This window comes from Colossoma macropomum, unplaced genomic scaffold, assembly GCF_904425465.1.
Source record: "Colossoma macropomum unplaced genomic scaffold, Colossoma_macropomum, whole genome shotgun sequence".
In the NCBI taxonomy this organism is placed as follows: domain Eukaryota; kingdom Metazoa; phylum Chordata; class Actinopteri; order Characiformes; family Serrasalmidae; genus Colossoma; species Colossoma macropomum.
In genome coordinates this window covers 32,573,007-32,590,502 of record NW_023494795.1, presented here as the reverse complement: position 1 = coordinate 32,590,502, position 17,496 = coordinate 32,573,007, and the positions used below count along the sequence as shown (strand labels likewise).

General features: G+C 39.3%; 1 protein-coding gene across 1 annotated transcript; it reads left to right on the top strand.

Annotated features, from left to right (window-relative positions):
- Nucleotides 1-268: 268 nt before the first annotated feature.
- Nucleotides 269-14,281, top strand: dtl (denticleless E3 ubiquitin protein ligase homolog (Drosophila)). Its single transcript, XM_036582713.1, has 15 exons — nucleotides 269-409; nucleotides 2,021-2,146; nucleotides 2,241-2,333; nucleotides 3,145-3,206; nucleotides 3,607-3,727; nucleotides 4,042-4,107; nucleotides 4,672-4,784; nucleotides 6,165-6,238; nucleotides 6,404-6,507; nucleotides 9,547-9,651; nucleotides 10,070-10,182; nucleotides 10,383-10,472; nucleotides 10,849-10,987; nucleotides 11,591-12,243; nucleotides 13,956-14,281. The coding sequence occupies exons 1-15, from the start codon at nucleotides 361-363 to the stop codon at nucleotides 14,070-14,072; spliced, it is 2,025 nt and encodes a 674-aa protein (XP_036438606.1). The 5' UTR covers nucleotides 269-360; the 3' UTR covers nucleotides 14,073-14,281.
- The last annotated feature ends 3,215 nt before the right edge of the window (nucleotides 14,282-17,496 follow it).

The window sequence follows — 17,496 nt, the reverse complement described above, 5'->3', positions numbered from 1 at the left end:
CATCTCTACTGGACTTAAAGTGCACTGTTTGGGTGAAGAAGTAGACGCCGCACATAGTGCACTATATAGGGAGCATCCGGTTTGAGATACAGCCTCCGCTCATCCGCCTTGTTCCTCTACCCGCCATCTCACAGCGTTGGTTCAGAGTGGGCGTGTCCATCCACTCCGTCCACCAATGAGAAACCGCAACATAACCCAACAGTGTCCTTCGACCAATGAGAAGCCGTGACGTAAATTCGGCGGGTATTTTCGTGTTTCTGTCTTTGTGCTCAGTTCGCGGGAAGAGCTTAGGGGCGATTTGTGTTGTTTTTAATTTAGAATTAAAAAGCGGGTTTAAGCTGCGAGGATCATCGGATCACAATGTTGTTTCAGTGTGTGGTTGATCGGGGAGTCACTAAAAGACGGAACGGTGAGTGGATTTATGTAATTTTGGACGGATTTATGTTGTTATTCAGCTTTTACTTTCTACTAAAGCCAGCAGCTCACAGTCACTCAGTCTGGACTCACATAGCTAACTAACCTAGCTAAAATACAGTTAGCTAATATATTAATGTACCTACGTTCGTTTTGTGGCACATACGCTTATAGAAAAGCTCTAGTAATGCTACAGGGATAAAGAACCCTTGAGGAACCGTCTCTTTTTTATATATATATATATATATATATATATATATATATATATATATATATATATATATATAGAGTGAATGCTGGCTCTGTGAGGCTGCATATGAGCTGTTAAAGGGCCCATATCATGGAAAATGTTCCTTGCATTTTTGAAATGAGTTTAATAAAGTGTGTAACATTTTTATTTCAAATAAATTTAGAAGTCCATATATGGAAACTAAACTGCAAAATCAGCCTCTCTTGAATTTGTTCTTTTTGTGGTCACAAAACCATTACGTTCACATGTGTTAGCCTATGTAGGCTGTGGCAGTTTAGCCCCTCCCCTCCAAGCTAAAGTTATAAAGAGTGTTTCAGCCTGGACTGCTTTTTGAGCAATGCACAATCCAGTGCAGCCAATCATAGCAGAGCTCTTTTACACATATCCTTATATCCTGAAAGGCTCAGAATAAAAGCAGCCTGATCTTAAGGGGCAAAGACAGGTTGGAAAAAGAATTATGTAGGATATGTGGACAGTTTAGACTGACCACAGCTCAGTAGTAGTATGGGAGAGATGGCCAGAGCCCTCAGAGAATATACTCCGCAGATGTTTCATTAACCATACTGTTACATGGTTTCTGTTGTCGTCACACTTTCGCTGTCTTAAAGGGAAATTCCACCAAATTGTTTAAAAATTCTCCATAATTAAATTGTTGAGATGTAAACAGAGTCAGTCAGTTGAGGCTGTGTTATCTTGTGAAACTGCGTTCCTCTGTAATTCAGATGTTGCACAGTTTCCTTTGTAAAGCTGAAGTGCTGTGGAGAGGACTGGACTGGCTGTTTGTAGCTGTAAACATGATTTAGAGTTTGTAAACAGACAAGAAGTGTTCAGTGGACATTATGCTGATGATCCACACTTAGAATCAAGGAATGAATCAGTTCTGCAGTCATTGAGAGTTTATCTATTACAAGACATTTCACAATAAGATACATGTGAAGATATCATGGTCGTTAAAGGGGAATTCCACCCAATTTTAAACACTTTTGCATAATTTAATGGTTGAGAATTAGACAGTCATTCAGAGTGGTTTGGTGTGAAATGGTTTATTGAAGAGACTCAGATTTCTTTACAGTGGTGGTGATAGGAACCAGGGGTCACCATGACTACAACACAGATACCGACATTTTATTTAAAGGTTACCAGTGCACCTACGTGTGTCTTCTGAGTTTTATATGGAATGTTGGTAAAATAGTGATAAATCTGAAAAATATGTTTTTTGAGGACTGTTTTGCCTGTTCAACCTGCACCCCACACCCAGAGTTCTCTATTTAGTTTGACAGGTTTAGTTATGTAATATTTATCTTTATGCGATCTGAATTCTTTCTTGTCTAACCCTTTTATGTCCCTTTAATCCAGTTAACAGGCGAGAATATCCACTGTCATCTCTATTGGAGTGTTACCAGTGCGCCCGTCATGATGAGCACATCTCGTACGGAAACACAGCGGTTGCCGTGCCTCCATTTGGATGCAGCTTCTCCACAGGTAAGACGTTTTTTGAATGAATGCAGGAACACTGAGAACAGCGAATTTTCTGAGTAAATATCTGAGTGCTGAAGCTGAAGTCTGTGCTCTGTAGCTTCTGGACAGAGCAACACTCTGGCTGTTGCGAATGAGGAGGGGATCGTATGCATCTACAACACTGCTGAGAAACAGCGCGCAGTGCTGAAGGGTGAGTATTAGTAATGTTAAAGATGGTTCCGCAAGGTTTCTTTAGTAGAGAGAATAGATCCATACAGAACAATGAACACTCAGGTTCTTCAGATTGACGGAGATGGTTTTATATACACTCTTTAAAAAGATGGTTCTTCAAGGGTTCTTTAGTATAGAAAATGGTTCTATTTAGCACCATGAACTTAAAGAACCCCTTGCATGATTAAAGGGTTCTTTGCTTGGTGAAGTATGTCTTCAGATTGATGAAGAATGTTTTTTTGAAAACAGGTCCTTCTGTTGTGACGATGTCAAGCTTGTAACAATAGAAGAGCTCTTTTTGGTGCTATATAGAACCATTTTCAAAAAGTTCTATATAGAACCATATACAACACATTCTGCATCAATCTGAAGAACCATGCAAAAGGTTCTTTGAGTATTCATGGTTCTATATAGAACCATTTCTTTGCTGAAGAACCAACTTTGTTTAAGTTTAGAGCCTTTTTGGAAAGGGTTCTGTATAGCACCAAAAAGTGTTCCTGCTACTTTTATTGATATCGTAACAATGGAAAAACACTCTTTGGTGCTTGAAAGAGCCCTTTTCATATATGTTCTATATAAAGTCATCTACAGCACATCATCCATCAATCTGATGAACCATTTCACTACGCAAAGAACCCTTTAATCATGCAAAAGGTTCTTTTAAGTGTTCATGGTTCTACAGTTTCTTTACTAAAGAAAGATCTTTTTTTAAGAGTGGTTGTGTGTTTTTGTTTGTTTAAACATTTGAAGGGCGACATGATCACGTTTCTGTTTTTGTCTCTGATTCACAGAATGGCCTGCGCATGATAACGCAGTGTTTGACATCGCCTGGGTTCCTGGAGCGAACAGCTTGGTGAGTTCACCGTCTGCGTTTGATCCTGAAAGTATTTTAGGATTAAAATGATTTTGGTTCAAATGTTCTTTAGTAAAGAAAATAGTTCTATATAGAATAAGAAACACTCAAAGAGCCCTGTCCATGATTAAAAGGGTTCTTTACGTTGTGAAAGTGTTCTTCAGATTGATGGGAAATGTGCTGTAGATTGTTCTAATGTAGAACCTTTTTGAATGGTTTCTTTCATGGTTTCTGACACTGTGACATGCTATAAATAATATCTGTAAACATGAATACAGGTATGTTTTTCGTTCATACGGTGGTCCATTTTTGTAGACAACGGTACGTTAGTCACCAAACTATTGCTTTAACCATATTTCCCATAAATGTCTATATTAATAGGGTTTTATTTGTTCTGAAGGTGACCGCATCTGGAGATCAGACGGCGCGTCTGTGGGACGTGCCCACAGAGGAGCTGCTGGGCAGCTTTAAGGGTCATCAGTGCAGCCTGAAGTCTGTGTCCTTCCCCAAGCAGGAGAAAGGTAAAGACAACGGTGACACTGATGGTTTCGGGCATTGAAGTCATTTCAAAATGTAAACTGAACTGACAGAAGGCAGATTATCTGGTTCATCACGGCTTTAGGATGGTACAACAATATTGATATCTTTATGAAGCAAATGACATGCTTGGTAGAAATGCCACCTTGAGCGATTTCATATTAATTCTCTGATCAAAAGCATGTCCGTCTGTGTGTCCTGGGTGAGCTCGCTTTAATCAGCAGTTATTTATGGACTTTCAGAATATTTGTGTGTGCATGTCTTTTGTCATGTTAATTTCATGTTTTGTTCTCGGCAGCTGTTTTCTGCACTGGAGGCAGGGACGGGAACATCATGGTGTGGGATATGAGGTGTAGTAAGAAAGGTAAGAGTGCACATCAGCATACAACACCTTCAGCAGTCAGACTGGGAAGGTAAATAAATAAATGTAAATGAAATGAATTGCAAGCTTATAAATAAATGTGAAAATACAGTTCTGTGCAAAAGTGTTAGGCAGTCAAGAAAACTTAAACTATTAATCTGAGCAGTAAGTGTTTTTTTGCCAGTAATACTGCTTTATATTATTATAATAAATGCATAAAAACAAATACAGTAAAATGTAGAATGATTTTATTTACATTTTTATTTATTTATAAATAAATCTGTACGTTAGAAGAATGCAGGTTCAGTTTCTACATTTCTCACCTCACTCCAGCCATTGCATCAATTTTTTCAGTTCCATCAGCAGCACCTGATTTAATTTTAAGAAAGGATTGATTAGATAAACTAGGTGGTAGATGGTGACTGTGGATACTGGGCAAATAGTAAAGGTTTACTGCCTGGATAAGTAGCTTTAACAGGCTAAGACGCCTGTACAATTCCTATAATTCCTTCACAATAACTGCTGGAGAGATTAGATTAAAATAGTAATTGTTTATTGTTTGTATAGATGGCTTCTACAGGCAGGTGAAGCAGATAAGTGGAGCTCATATGAAGACGGAGGGAAACACTCCCCAGACCAAGAAGAAACGTGCTTCATCCAGAGGAATGGCTCCTTCTGTGGTGAGTACAGCTCCTAGACACCGAGATGAACATCAGGGCCCAAATTCATGAAGCTTCTCAGCATAGAAGTGCTGATCTAGGATCTGTTAATCATGACACCGGTCTAAATCTCCAGCCTTCTCTGGACTTGCAGCCGTGTGGACTTAACATGCACATCACTGAGGAAGTCCACAGAGCTTCAATACAGACATCCTGTGAATTTCCTGAAAGGCCACTTAGGATGCAGACTACAGCAAAGTGTGCTTGTGAAGTTCATAGTGAAACGTGATGGCATAAACAAAACTGAAGGAGTTCCAAAAATAGTAAATAAAAATGAAACACTAGACAAACAAAAGTAAAATTTCATCTACTAGAACACACAATTTATGTTCAAACATGCAGATTTCGGTGTCAGTATCAACCAAGAAAGTAGTTGGAGCTGAAGCTCTCTCTCTCTCTCATTTAGTGGTTTTTATTCACAGCCCCAAATGCCACAAATAAGTGCTGATAACATGACGTACAAACAGTGCAAGCTGCATAAACGTTATGCAGTTTGACCGAGTCACGTTTAGAGCATGTTTTAAATGAAAATAAAAAACGCAGCAGACCCTCGGTCACCTCCTGCTGTCTAGTCTGCTCCATTCATTATCGAGGCAGCGTTTTGAGGTAGCCTTAGCATGGAACAGAACCACCTGAGCGATAGCTGCACTTCTTTTTCCTCTCTTACTGCCTGAGAAGCCATCTGATTCATTTTGCTCCATCAGACGAAGCTGCGGTTGGAGCCTAGCAGCTGTTACTTGATAGTGTGCATGACTGCAATATTTTCCAGATTCCAGCACAGGACAGACTTATGCAACAAATGACTTGAGAAATTTCGACAAAGTTAAAGTTGGCTTCTTATTTGAATTTCCCGTTCCACGTTAAATGATGCAGCACTTGCATTCAGGGGTCTATATAAGTGCCAGAATGTAACTGCTGCTCTATTTAAGGTCAAAAGAATGTTTACAAAAGCTGGTGGATAAGAAGCCGACTTCTCCAAACGGAAAACGACTTTCAGCACCACTTTCGCTGGAGTTGCAGAGAAAGCAGTATTGTTTAATTTCAAATGGAAAAAGAACTTATATATATTTTTTTTCTTTGTTAATAAAAATTTATTATACCATCATTTTTGACATATAGCCCAAAACTGCTAGGAGGTGAAGTCTTACCTTGATCCTTAGATCTGGATTGTGCATCACTAATGTGCATGAATGTATGTGTAATATATTAAACAAACTGAGTTAGTAGGAAAGTACCTACCTTCAATGACTGAATAAACTTGCAGAAGAATTATTGGCTTCAGTGTGCTGTCAGTGGGATAAACATTTATGAGGATGATGTTTGTCCCTGCTTGCCTCGTAGGACTCTCAGAGAGGTGTGACGGTGGTTCTTTTCCGTGATGAAAACACGCTCATCTCCTCAGGAGCTGTAGACGGGTATGTAATTTTTATGCATTCTATATGGATTCAAAGGGACAACATCTCCTTCTGTCTTTTCTTACTTTCACTGACCACAGTACTAATGTCACCTTTTCACTAAAGGAGGTTGTGAACGTAAGAACCTGCGTGTGTTCCTCTACTAACAGTCTGTTGTCTCTGCAGGATGATTAAGATGTGGGATTTGCGTAAGAACTACACGGCGTACCACCAGAACCCCACTCCTCTGCAGATGTACAAATATCCCGGCTCCAGTACACGCAAACTAGGTACGACAGTCGCACAGAACCACACAAAACGCATAACAGAACCACTCATAACTTAAATCTTTAATGATTTGGGTCGTATGGCCTAGAAGTCAGCACAGTATGCCTTAAAGCGCTCATACAGTGGAAAACCGGATCTTCCTCTCATTTTTAGAAATAAAACAGTCATATATAAACATTTCCAGAGTTTCAAAACATATCAAGTCCCCATATATACGGAAACTAAGCTGCACAAGCAGCCTGTTTTGAATTCACTGGTTCTGTGATGTCACAAAATGCCATACATTTACATGCATCTGCCCATTCAGTGTACAGCAGTTTAGCCCCACCTGTTCACACTGAAGTTATAATGTTTCAGGCTAGACAATGCACAGTACAATGCACTGCATCAGAACAGACATCGTTTACATACAGTCATGGCAAGATATATTAGTTAGCCTGCAATTGAAATGCCTTGTTATTTGCATACTTTCTTTGTTTGGACTGAAACGGCACAAAAAAGCCAAATCTGATCTTATTCTACACATACAAACTCTGGACTGGACAATTTTATTGGCACCCTTTAGAAATTGTTAGATATAATTGGATTTCTAGTAAGTAAACCTTGTTTAATTTGTCAGTAAACACACTTTTGACAAGTTGTAGGTGTAAGCAATATAGAAATCCTAGTTTTAACCAGTTTAAACAACATCAAGAAGTTTGCAGCCCATAACACTTTAGCTGACCCCTCTGGATGTGGACATAAGAGAGAAGTTGACGAGAGATTGCAATGAAGGATTGTTTAAATGGTACAAAAGAATCTGTCAACCTCCAAACAAATTCAAGCTGAGCTGCAAAAACATAGTACACACTATCTGTCGTCACCAGAATGAATGGGGGCTCTGTGGTAGGAGGTCCAGGAGGACCCCAGTGTAGAAACAGAGGCATAAAAAGGTCATATTTAGAAAGTCCTTCAGGGAGAATGTCCTGTAGACAGATGAGATGAAAATAGACCGTTCTGCTGAAGCACCTCGCTGTTATGTTTACAGAAAACAAAATTAACACAGTCCCTACAGTCAAACACTGAGGAGGTTCACAGATGTTTCGCTGCTTCTGGCACCGGTGTCTTAAATGCGTTCATGGCATCAAGAAATCCGAGCAGTGCCAAAAATTTTTGGAGCGCTACGCAGGGCCCAGTGGCATTACGATTTTGGACTTTGTCCTGCTAAAAGCGCCTTGACTATGACCCAAAGCATCCATCAGAAAGCATCCAGAATTGGTTTAAGACTAAGTGCTGGGCTGTTCTGAAGAGTCCAGACCTCAATCCCATAGAAGACCTGTCGCAGAAGCTTAGAGCGGCAGTTGGGAGAAACAGCCTTCAAATCTAGGAGATCTGTAGCAGACTGCACATTTTAGCATTTTAGCTAAATTTAATAAGCAAATAAATACAGTGGCCAAGGCCAGTTTCTTCCGGCTCAGAACAATCTCCAGATTAAAATCATTTCCCAATGCTTCAGATCAGGAAGGTCATTCCTGCCTTTGTGACATCTAGTTTGGATCACTGTAGTGCGCTGTGTTTTGGAATTACCAAAGCATTGTTTGCTTGTCTACAACTAGTTTGACATGCTACAGCCAGAATGTTAACTGGTACAACGAAAAGAGAGCACATTACTCCAGTTTTAGCGTCCTTACACTGGCTCCCAGTGCATTGCAGAATCCAGTATAAAATGGCACTGATGGTTTTAAAGCCTTTTGAGGTCAGGCACCTGCATATGCTGTGGACATGCTTTGTATGTATGCGCCCTCGAGATCTTTTAAGGTCTGTGTCCCAGTGACTTAACTGTGACATTAGGTATGCACCATCTGTGACCTTTTTTTTTAATAACCAAGCTTAAAAAAATACATCTTCATCGATTAACATTCAGCAGCTGTTAAACTGTGGAGCTGTGAACTGAGGACTGTACACTGTTGTGTTAATGCACAATGCTGTTCAGAAGGTGAAAATCCTTTTTGTCTTTAGCTGTAAAGCACTTTGTTTTTAAATGTGCTATATAAATACAATTTACTAATGGTTTTAACAACAAATCATAAGTCAGTAAATTAGCAAGAATTAAACAAATAGATGCAGTAAGTTATCATGGGAGATCTTTTCCCTTTAATTTCTTTCAACATTGAAATCTTGTGTGTGTGAATTTGCAGACAGTCTTCAAACAGCTGAAAACAATAGCTGAGCTAGTTTGTGTTTGAGATCAAATATTTTCAGTAGGATTTAAATCTGGACTCTGAGCAGCCAAAACCATTAGTGTTTTGGACAGGTTTTTATTTATTGATTTATTGATTTATTTAATGCACAGCAGTGTAATATACTCGCAATATACTATGATGCGAGTGGACAAAGTATGGTATTATTAGTGAAAAATTGTGGAAAGCTACTTTTGACAATTTCAACTGTGTATTTTAGGACCATTTTTGATTTACTCAGGAAAAAAAGGCAAGGGTGCCAATGTTTATGACCATGACTGTACCTCTCCTCTTGAGGCACAATAACATAAACAGTCCCTTCAGTTCTAAGGGATAAAGAGAAGTTGAAAATTTGTCTGTATTTTCCAAAAACAGTCACAGTGCTGACCCATGTCAAACACAAGGCCCGCGGGCCAAATCAGGCCCACAGCACAAGTATTTTCATTTTCTATTAATATTACCGCAGAGACTGAGCTCCTGGGGACATTTCAATTTTGAATATTTCATATGTCCATTTAATATTTCAAGATCTACAAGTGTCTGTGTTTTACTGCTGAAGTTTTTGCGTATTTTGAATAAACAGTGGCCAGTTGGGGTATAGCTTAATTAATTAATCATTTAAAAATGGTAATTAACATATGCCCCTTTTAGTGGTTGAGTTTGACACCCCTGCTGTAAGGTGACCTCAGGGAAAAATTCCACCTATAGGCCCTTTTAAGATGAATGTAACGTTTAGGCTGTATCCAGTACGATATTCAGAAAATCAACAGTAACTGCTTTCCTGGTCCTGTTTGAGAGCTCTTTTCTGTTTGTTTCTGGCAGGTTATTCAGGCCTCACGCTGGATTCCACCGGCTCCAGACTGTTCTGCAACTGCACAGACGACAACGTGTACATGTTCGACATTAGTGGACTGAAAACAGCACCAGGTGCAGAACGATTACTCATTCATCCTGCTTTATTTAAGTGGGGGACTTTATTTGGACTCACTTCTCAGAGTTTACTGAACATGTTCCTCCAGACCTGCATGTGTTTTGACTTATTCATATTTAGCAGTGTTAATAATGTGCCTGGACTGAGAATATATTGCTTCTGTTGTAACTAAACTTTGTGTCTCAGAATTTACTGGAGAAAAATGTTCTTACCTTGTGATATATTTCTAAGGGTCCATTCATTATGAAGCTGTAACAGCTGTTGTGAAGGGCAGCTGCAGTTTTCAAATGATATAAAACAAGTAAACAGAATAAAAACAAAGTAGTGCATTTGATACAATGTACAGGGAGCACTTATCTGATATTTATGTAGTGTGTTGCTATATTTAATCCGTGCATTTCTGTGTTTTCACAGTGGCTGTGTTCAGCGGTCACCGTAACTCTTCTTTCTATGTGAAGTCCAGCGTAAGTCCGGATGATCAGTTCCTGGCCAGCGGCTCCAGTGACTTCCACGCCTACATCTGGAAGGTGAGCTGCTTTAGTCTGGAGTGATCATACAGTCATATGCAAAAGTTTAAATACCCCTGGTCAGAATTACATGCTTTATTTAGGAAAATAACAGATTTTATCCTAGTTTTAGTGAAGATTTCTTTTATATTTATCTGCTGGATTGAACATAAACAGGTTCAACACGTGATTCTGATTCCTAACTCATGTTTAATTTGTAGATCTCTAATCCAGCACAAGCTCCAGTGATGCTGCAGGGTCATAGCCAGGAAGTGACCTCAGTCACCTGGTGCCCCACAGATTTCACAAAGGTAAACTGCATTAACATGTTGCCCACACAGCGACAAAGTTGACCTCCAAAATATTTCATGAATTGAAATGGAGGACCAGCAAAGACACTTGATAGATAAAACATGTTTGCATGCTGTAATGTTACTATAATAAACATGTTATAACAGTATAATATTGTTACTATATCACCTAAAATGCCTAGCAAGAACTGGTGAGACTGTACTAAAGCAGCACAAGGATTAGCTCAATGCTAATGGCTGTAAATGTGTATGTTGTATCACTTTTTACATTACATTACATTAACCCACTCTGGTATCGCAGTAATGAGAATTTGCCAACCATTCACTGAACTGAGCTGGCCCACATAACACACACTCCCTGTGTATCTCTCTGCAGATCGCTACCTGCTCAGATGACAACACCGTGCGGATCTGGCGGCTTAACCGTGGTGTAGAAGGGGAGAGGTCTTCTGTTGGAGAAGCTAACCTTGTAGGCTGGGCACAGCGCAAAATTCAAACTCCATCTCGGTCATCTGGTAGGTTTATATGCACTTGTTCTCTTACATTTTCCTGCTGTCAACCGAGCACTAAAATCCTAAGAATTGCTAGTTCCGTTTTAAGACCGCATACCTCAACTCGGGTTTTCTGTTTTTGCTGAGTGTCTGCAGAAGAATAGATTCCAGTCTCGATAGGATGCTGGTTCATAAGTCCAACTTTTAGATCCTTGCTAAAATCTTCTGGCTTGAATGGTTTTAACACAGATATTTCTCATAACAAACATGTCTGACTGTAGTTCATCTTGTTTACAGGAAGCAGCATTTTTTTAACTGTTCACAAGCTTTTTAGCGGTGCAGGATTTAGAAACTGGATTTTTTTTTTTCCTGTTGGCTTATTAATTCCACAGAAAACATAGATCCTTGGTGAATTTGTAACCCAGTGATGTGTAGTATATGAGGGGGCGTGGCCACACCTGTGCAATGTTGATACAGCCACACCCCCAAGAACTGAAACAGTGCAAATGAAGATGTAGGAATCAAGTTCTGGAGAAAAATGTTGTGTATGTTATTGTTGTTAGTACACCTACTAGAAACTTGATCCCTGGTTCTGAACTCTGATCTGTCTGTCTGTCTGTCTGTCAGGCCATTTTGCCCATATGGAGCTCACCCCTGCTCGGATCTCCAGCATGGCCAGTGTAGGTGGTCTGGCTTCTCCTCAGCCCGGATCCTGTCCGTCCAGTGATGCTGATTTGCCTCCTGCGTCCAGCACCTCCGTACCTGCTCACAAAAACAGCCCCACCCACCCTAAGACCCCTAAAACCCCCCAAACGCCCTCCTCCATCCGTCACTGGGTGTCCCGTACACCTGGTTCCCACGGTAACCATACCACACCCCCTCTCCGGAAGGTTCTGAGCCCATGTCCTCAAAGCCCTGAGCGCGTCTCGCCTTCTGAGAGGAGAGCAAAACGACGCCTGGAGACGAGCGACACCACCCTGGATCACCATGACAACAGCGACGGTGTTGCTGAGCTGTGGCCAGGCGCCAAAAGGAGCCGAGGGTCAGCCGGAACTTTCCAACACTCAGCAGAGGAGGAGGAGGCAAAATCTGCGAGTTTGGAGCTGAAAGAAGAGCCGCTTACATCGTCTGTCCAAGCAGACAAGGAGAACAGCTCACCGTCCAAACCAAACTGGCTCTCTGCAATGAGCCGAAGACTTAAACAGGCCCAGAAAGGGGCAGCTTTATCCAAGAGTCCAAACGGGGGCAAGAGACACGAATCCAGGGCACAGTCTGTTTCTGTAAGTTTTTTTTACTTCTGTCAGAAGTGTTAACAACACGGTCACAATATTTATCTATTTTTAAACGCTGCCATAGAACTATAATTTTGTGTTCAGTGTTTTACAATCCAAAAAAATACTAATTATGCTCTCTGTAATGAAACATGCTGTTGAAGTGATTTTGAGTACTGACCATTTCCACAATATGCTTTTCTGAGCATATTGTGAATTCATTTATCACAATAATGATAGATGCATTCATGTTTCCCAGCCCTATTCAGAACAGCACTATATTATTGACTGTCTGCTCTGTTTACATGCATACTAACCCTGATTGCACACCGCTGACGATAAAACCACTGATGGGCATTTCGAAGCAAAAGCAGCCAGCCAGGACATTCGATTGAATTATAGGGTCATAAACATTTTTAAAAGCATAACAGCAGGTAACGTCTAGTGCTTAGCCAGAGTGGACAATATTTATTAACAAACATTGAGACCAAACCATGAGACCAAAATATAGTACAGTGGATATCAAAATTAGGATAAAGAATTTTGAATATTTAACTTCGACTGGTGTCGCTGGCTATCAAAATGAATGAGCTCCAGCTGCCTTGTCACATTAGTTGCTGGCAGTGTGCTTGCAGGGTCATGGTTCAGTATTAGTCTGACTAAGACTCTTAGTCTAAAGTATGACCTGGTTGAATGATTTGTGGAAAATCTAAATGTGAGTTGTCTAACAATATTTAGATTGCAAATAAATGCAGTTATATTCTGTAAAGTATGCTCCAGTTGTTTCTTAACCAATGCTGAATGTAGTTGGCCACAAACTCAGAGTTAAGTTAAATTGCTCCACTTAAAATTTAAAGGGCCCATATCCTACATTCTTTTTGTTTTAATATTCTTTCCCATTATTTTTTTGTGGCCATTTACCAACCCTTTTTTTCCTCTCTAGCAAATAAACAGGCTGTTTTTGTTACTGTGTCTTTAAGACTGATGTATGTAAATGAGCTCTGCTTCATTTAAAAGCAGTCCAGGCGGAAGGACTCCTTATATATATCATCAGTATGATGGGCAGAGCTAATCTGCTGTAGACTGAATAGGTGGAAATATGTAGATGTGTTACTTTTTGTGACTTTACAGAAACCAATTTAAAACAGGCTATTTTTGCAGCTAAGTTTCCATATGTGGACTGAAGAGTGAATGTTGAACAAAATTACAACAAAATTTGTCACAAAATTAGCTTTTTTTTCATGATACAGGCTCTTAAAGATGAGCGTGAAGAATGTACGATTTTCTTTCAGTTGCACTATTTAAAATCTTGGCCAGACTTCTTAGGACAGATTTGGATATAAACACTTGGATCGCTTCGCTGACTGTCTCACTGAGCTTTTGCGGTGCTTTCTGCAGGACCACACAACTGATGAGCACAAGAGATGAAAGACGAGAGAGCCTGAGAGAACGAATCCCTTGCGTTAGATATTTATATATTTGACTGGAATGAGGAAAAAAGGAATGCTTCATATTGTAAAGTCAGACTATGCTGCCATCAGAGGAGCTGTAAATTGATTACTGACTGGACAGTCCAGTTTATTAGATAAATAAGAACTACTGTGTTTATTTATTGGACTAAATAAGAACTTAGTCAGGCTACTGTGTGTGTATAAACATAGTTATTGCTTTAGCTGTTTTTGTGCGGATTTATTGACTTATGTGTCTTTCTTCTTTTTCAGACGTCAAGTTCTCCACACTCTGTGAGGAAGATCTCCTCCCCGCAAGCTAAGCAGACGTCTTCTCCACGTTCCATGAAGAAGATTTCTTCATACTTTCAAAAAACACCTCAGAAATGATTCTTAGGTTTTTAAAATCTCCAGGAAAGGTCCAGGCTTCAGATCTGACCAGAGACTTTTAGTTGGACCCACCATCGTTCTGGTGTTCCTGGAGGAACATCAGAGACGGGAATAAAATTAAATTTTTCAAAAGCGTTTTTATAAGAAACATGCAGTGCTGCATGTATTATATTGTATATTTTACCCTTCTTCATTTTTTTAAATGAGAAAATTCAGAGGGGGGATTTTATGTAAATTGACAAAGTATATGTGATAATTATAACTGTACATTTTACATAAATATTTCCTATAGTTCTCTAACTGTTTGTTCACACTAAATTTTAATGTAAGTGTAAAACACTGACTGTGTAGCTTCTGTATGTGTACATAACACTGCCCTGTTTGTATTCCACATTTTTGGTTGCTGTGTTGGTCTTTAACTGGTGATCAATTAAATTAAGACATGGTCTGAAAATCTGTTTCCTCATTGAGGTTCCTGGAAATGTAGCAGTTAATTCAGGCCAAAAGTGTTCTGTTTAAATTGCATTCTTTATGTAGAATCAGTAATAGGCTTTACATATTAATCTGGACGTGAGGCTCAGCGGTGAGGAATTCTCTGCATTTTAGGACCACTTTCAGTTAATTAATACATCAATTTTTAGATTAATGTATGTGCACCCTGATGCACACTTATGGTGAGTAGTTTGTAGTACTTAAATCCATAATCATACAAGTCGTTATTGTATAGAAAACAACAAAAATATTTAATATGGCAACAGGTTCCAAGCTTTTCAACAGTAATGCAGTGGGGTGCAAACTTATCTGCAAAGAACCTGTATAGCTGCAGGTTTTTATTCCAACAAAACAAGCACATGTGATCAGTTGTTGAAGACTGAGACTGATTAAAGGACTGGAATCAGGTGTTTCCCTGCTTCTTTAGACTGAAAACCTACAGCCACTCTGGCCCTTTGTTGGTAAGACTGGATACCCCTGCAGTAGTGTATATGTGCCATGTTTTTAATCATCAAGCTATCAAACTCAGCCATTAAAATGGCAATATTAAAAAACCTTAGCAAATCCATGGGCCAGCTGTGTTTTTATTTCAGTTTTACTTGACATTTTGCCATGACCTGAACTGGCCACTGTTTATTCAAAATATGCCAAAACTGCAACAGCAAAACAGGCATTGAGATCTTATTCAAAAATAATTTTAAATACAATTAATCATACCAATTTTTCAAAACTGCCTATTTTCCTGAACTAGACACCAGACATCTATTCTTTTTGCGTAACCGCTGGCCCAGAGATTGTTGTTGGGGGAAGGGGGTCAGAACGCACACTTTGTTGCAGTGCATGCTGGGGACTGTAGTGCATTTCAGGCTAAAAACATACTTAAAATTATAATCATTTCGTAGGCCATATAGGACTATGTCACGGGCCTGACTTGGCCTGTGGGCCTTGTGTTTGACACATGGGCTCTAGGTGAAGGTGGCATCTGTTGCTGAAATCTAAGTCTAAGACTCAAAGGGAATATAATATATAGTATTTGACCTTTTCTTGACTTGATTTCTATTTTGTTATGGTTATAAAACAGAAAAACAAATCTGAGTCATCAGTTCAAGTACTGATACTGCTATTGTTAAGCCCTTACATGACCCGGACCCAGCGGTGGGCCTGAAGTTTTATTACACACTTCTATATCATAAGAATAGCTCAACCGGTTTGCATTGAAGTCCCTGTAGTTACTGAATAAAAACAAGCCTGGGGTTTTAAGGAGTTAAGTAAACAGTTTGGCCAAAGTAAAATTGGTCAAATCTCCCACCACCTTACTGTAAATATAGTCAGTCAGCCCAAACATGTTTGGTGTCTGAAGTTTGCTTCTTCAGTTTTAGCACTAGAGGTACAAGGCTAATGTAGCTAACAAGCAATGAAAGCTTAATCCCCCACCAATTAGCGTGGTGCTAACTCTATCCCTAAATCACAAGGCTGAGTTTGAGGCCAATGTGTGATGATTCGGACATGCAGTTAGCAGCAGTGCTAACTGGGTGTAAATGGAAGTGTTTATGTGGTTTCTGACTTAACATACATTTATCCATTTTCGTATTAGCTACATTAGCTTTGTAGCTCCAGTGTTAAAAGAAGCAAACTTAAGACACCAAACATGTCTTCAACTATATTTGTGTCAAAGAGGGAAAATTGAGTAAATATTTTTTGAGTAAATAAAGATTTTTGGCCAAACAATAACTTCACTGATTTTCGTGTCAACGCATTTCAAACTTTTAACTTTTTGGGTGTAACCTCCAGTCTGAGTTGAAATGTGGGGAAAGGCCACCAGGGGGCAACAGATATGTTCCCATCAGTCTCACCTACTGACCTTGAAATCTTAAAGTATGTAAACTCTGAATGTACTGGATGAGTGTGTCTTTTTGAGTTTCTGAGTCAAACATTTTATACACCTGCATATACAATTTAAGATATGAAATATTGAAGTGTGAGCTACAGCTACATAGAATGTTGGGAAACTGAGTTTGTAAACACAAAGCTACTGCTGGGTAACAGTTGAAGGACAACTACAAAACAGTTTTTGCTGTGTTGCAACAAAAAGAACTCTTTAGGTGTAATTTCATTAGGAGTTAAAGGAGAACAACCACCACTGCATGTTCTCAAGTCGAAACGTTTCATTACACTACACACTTTAAAAAGACGTTTTAAGGGTTTTTAAGCAAAAAGCTATATATACTATATAGAACCACGCACAACACATTCTCCATCAGTCCAAAGAACCATTTCATGATGCAAAAAACCCTTTAATCATACAGAGGGTTCTTTGACTTCATTTTCTTTACTAAAGAACTCTTGAAGAACCTTTTTTTAAGGGTGTAGGGACTATTTGCAACTGGTTATAGCTACGGTGGCATGCAGAAGTTTGGGCACCACTGCTCAAAATGCCTGTTACTGTGAATAGTAAAGTGAGAAGAAGATGAACTCCAAAAGGCAAAATGTTAAAGATGAAACATCCTCTTCAGCCTTTTAAGCAAGACTCGTGTATTATTTTTGTTTTGTATAATTTTAGAGTGAAAAAAAATGAAAAAGCACCCTGCAAAGGTTTGTGCACTCCAGAAGATTTGAGCTCTCAGATAGCTTTAGCCCAGGTCTCAGGCCTTAATTAGTTTGTTAGGGCTTTGGCTTGTTCACAGTCATTGTTAAGAAAGGCCAGGTGATGCAAATTTCAAAGCTTTATAAATACTCTGACTCCTAAAACCTCCCAACAATCAGCAGCCATGGGCTTCTCTAAGCAGCTGCCCAGAACTCTGAAAATTAAAATAACTGATGCCCACAAAGTGAAAAAGGTGGTAAGAAGATAGCAAAGTGTTTTCAATGTAAATAAGAAATGGAAATCAACAGGAAGGTCTGAAAGATGAAGAAAATTTTATGAGAGAACTGC

What these genes read in the sequence shown, in the direction of transcription:
- dtl (XM_036582713.1), top strand. Translation starts at nt 361, where the DNA reads ATGTTGTTTCAGTGTGTGGTTGATCGGGGAGTCACTAAAAGACGGAAC. An exon ending in TGGACTGAAAACAGCACCAG is followed by an intron (nt 9,652 to 10,069) that starts GTGCAGAACGAT and finishes GTGTTTTCACAG; the next exon opens with TGGCTGTGTTCAGCGGTCAC. An exon ending in TCCACGCCTACATCTGGAAG is followed by an intron (nt 10,183 to 10,382) that starts GTGAGCTGCTTT and finishes TTTAATTTGTAG; the next exon opens with ATCTCTAATCCAGCACAAGC.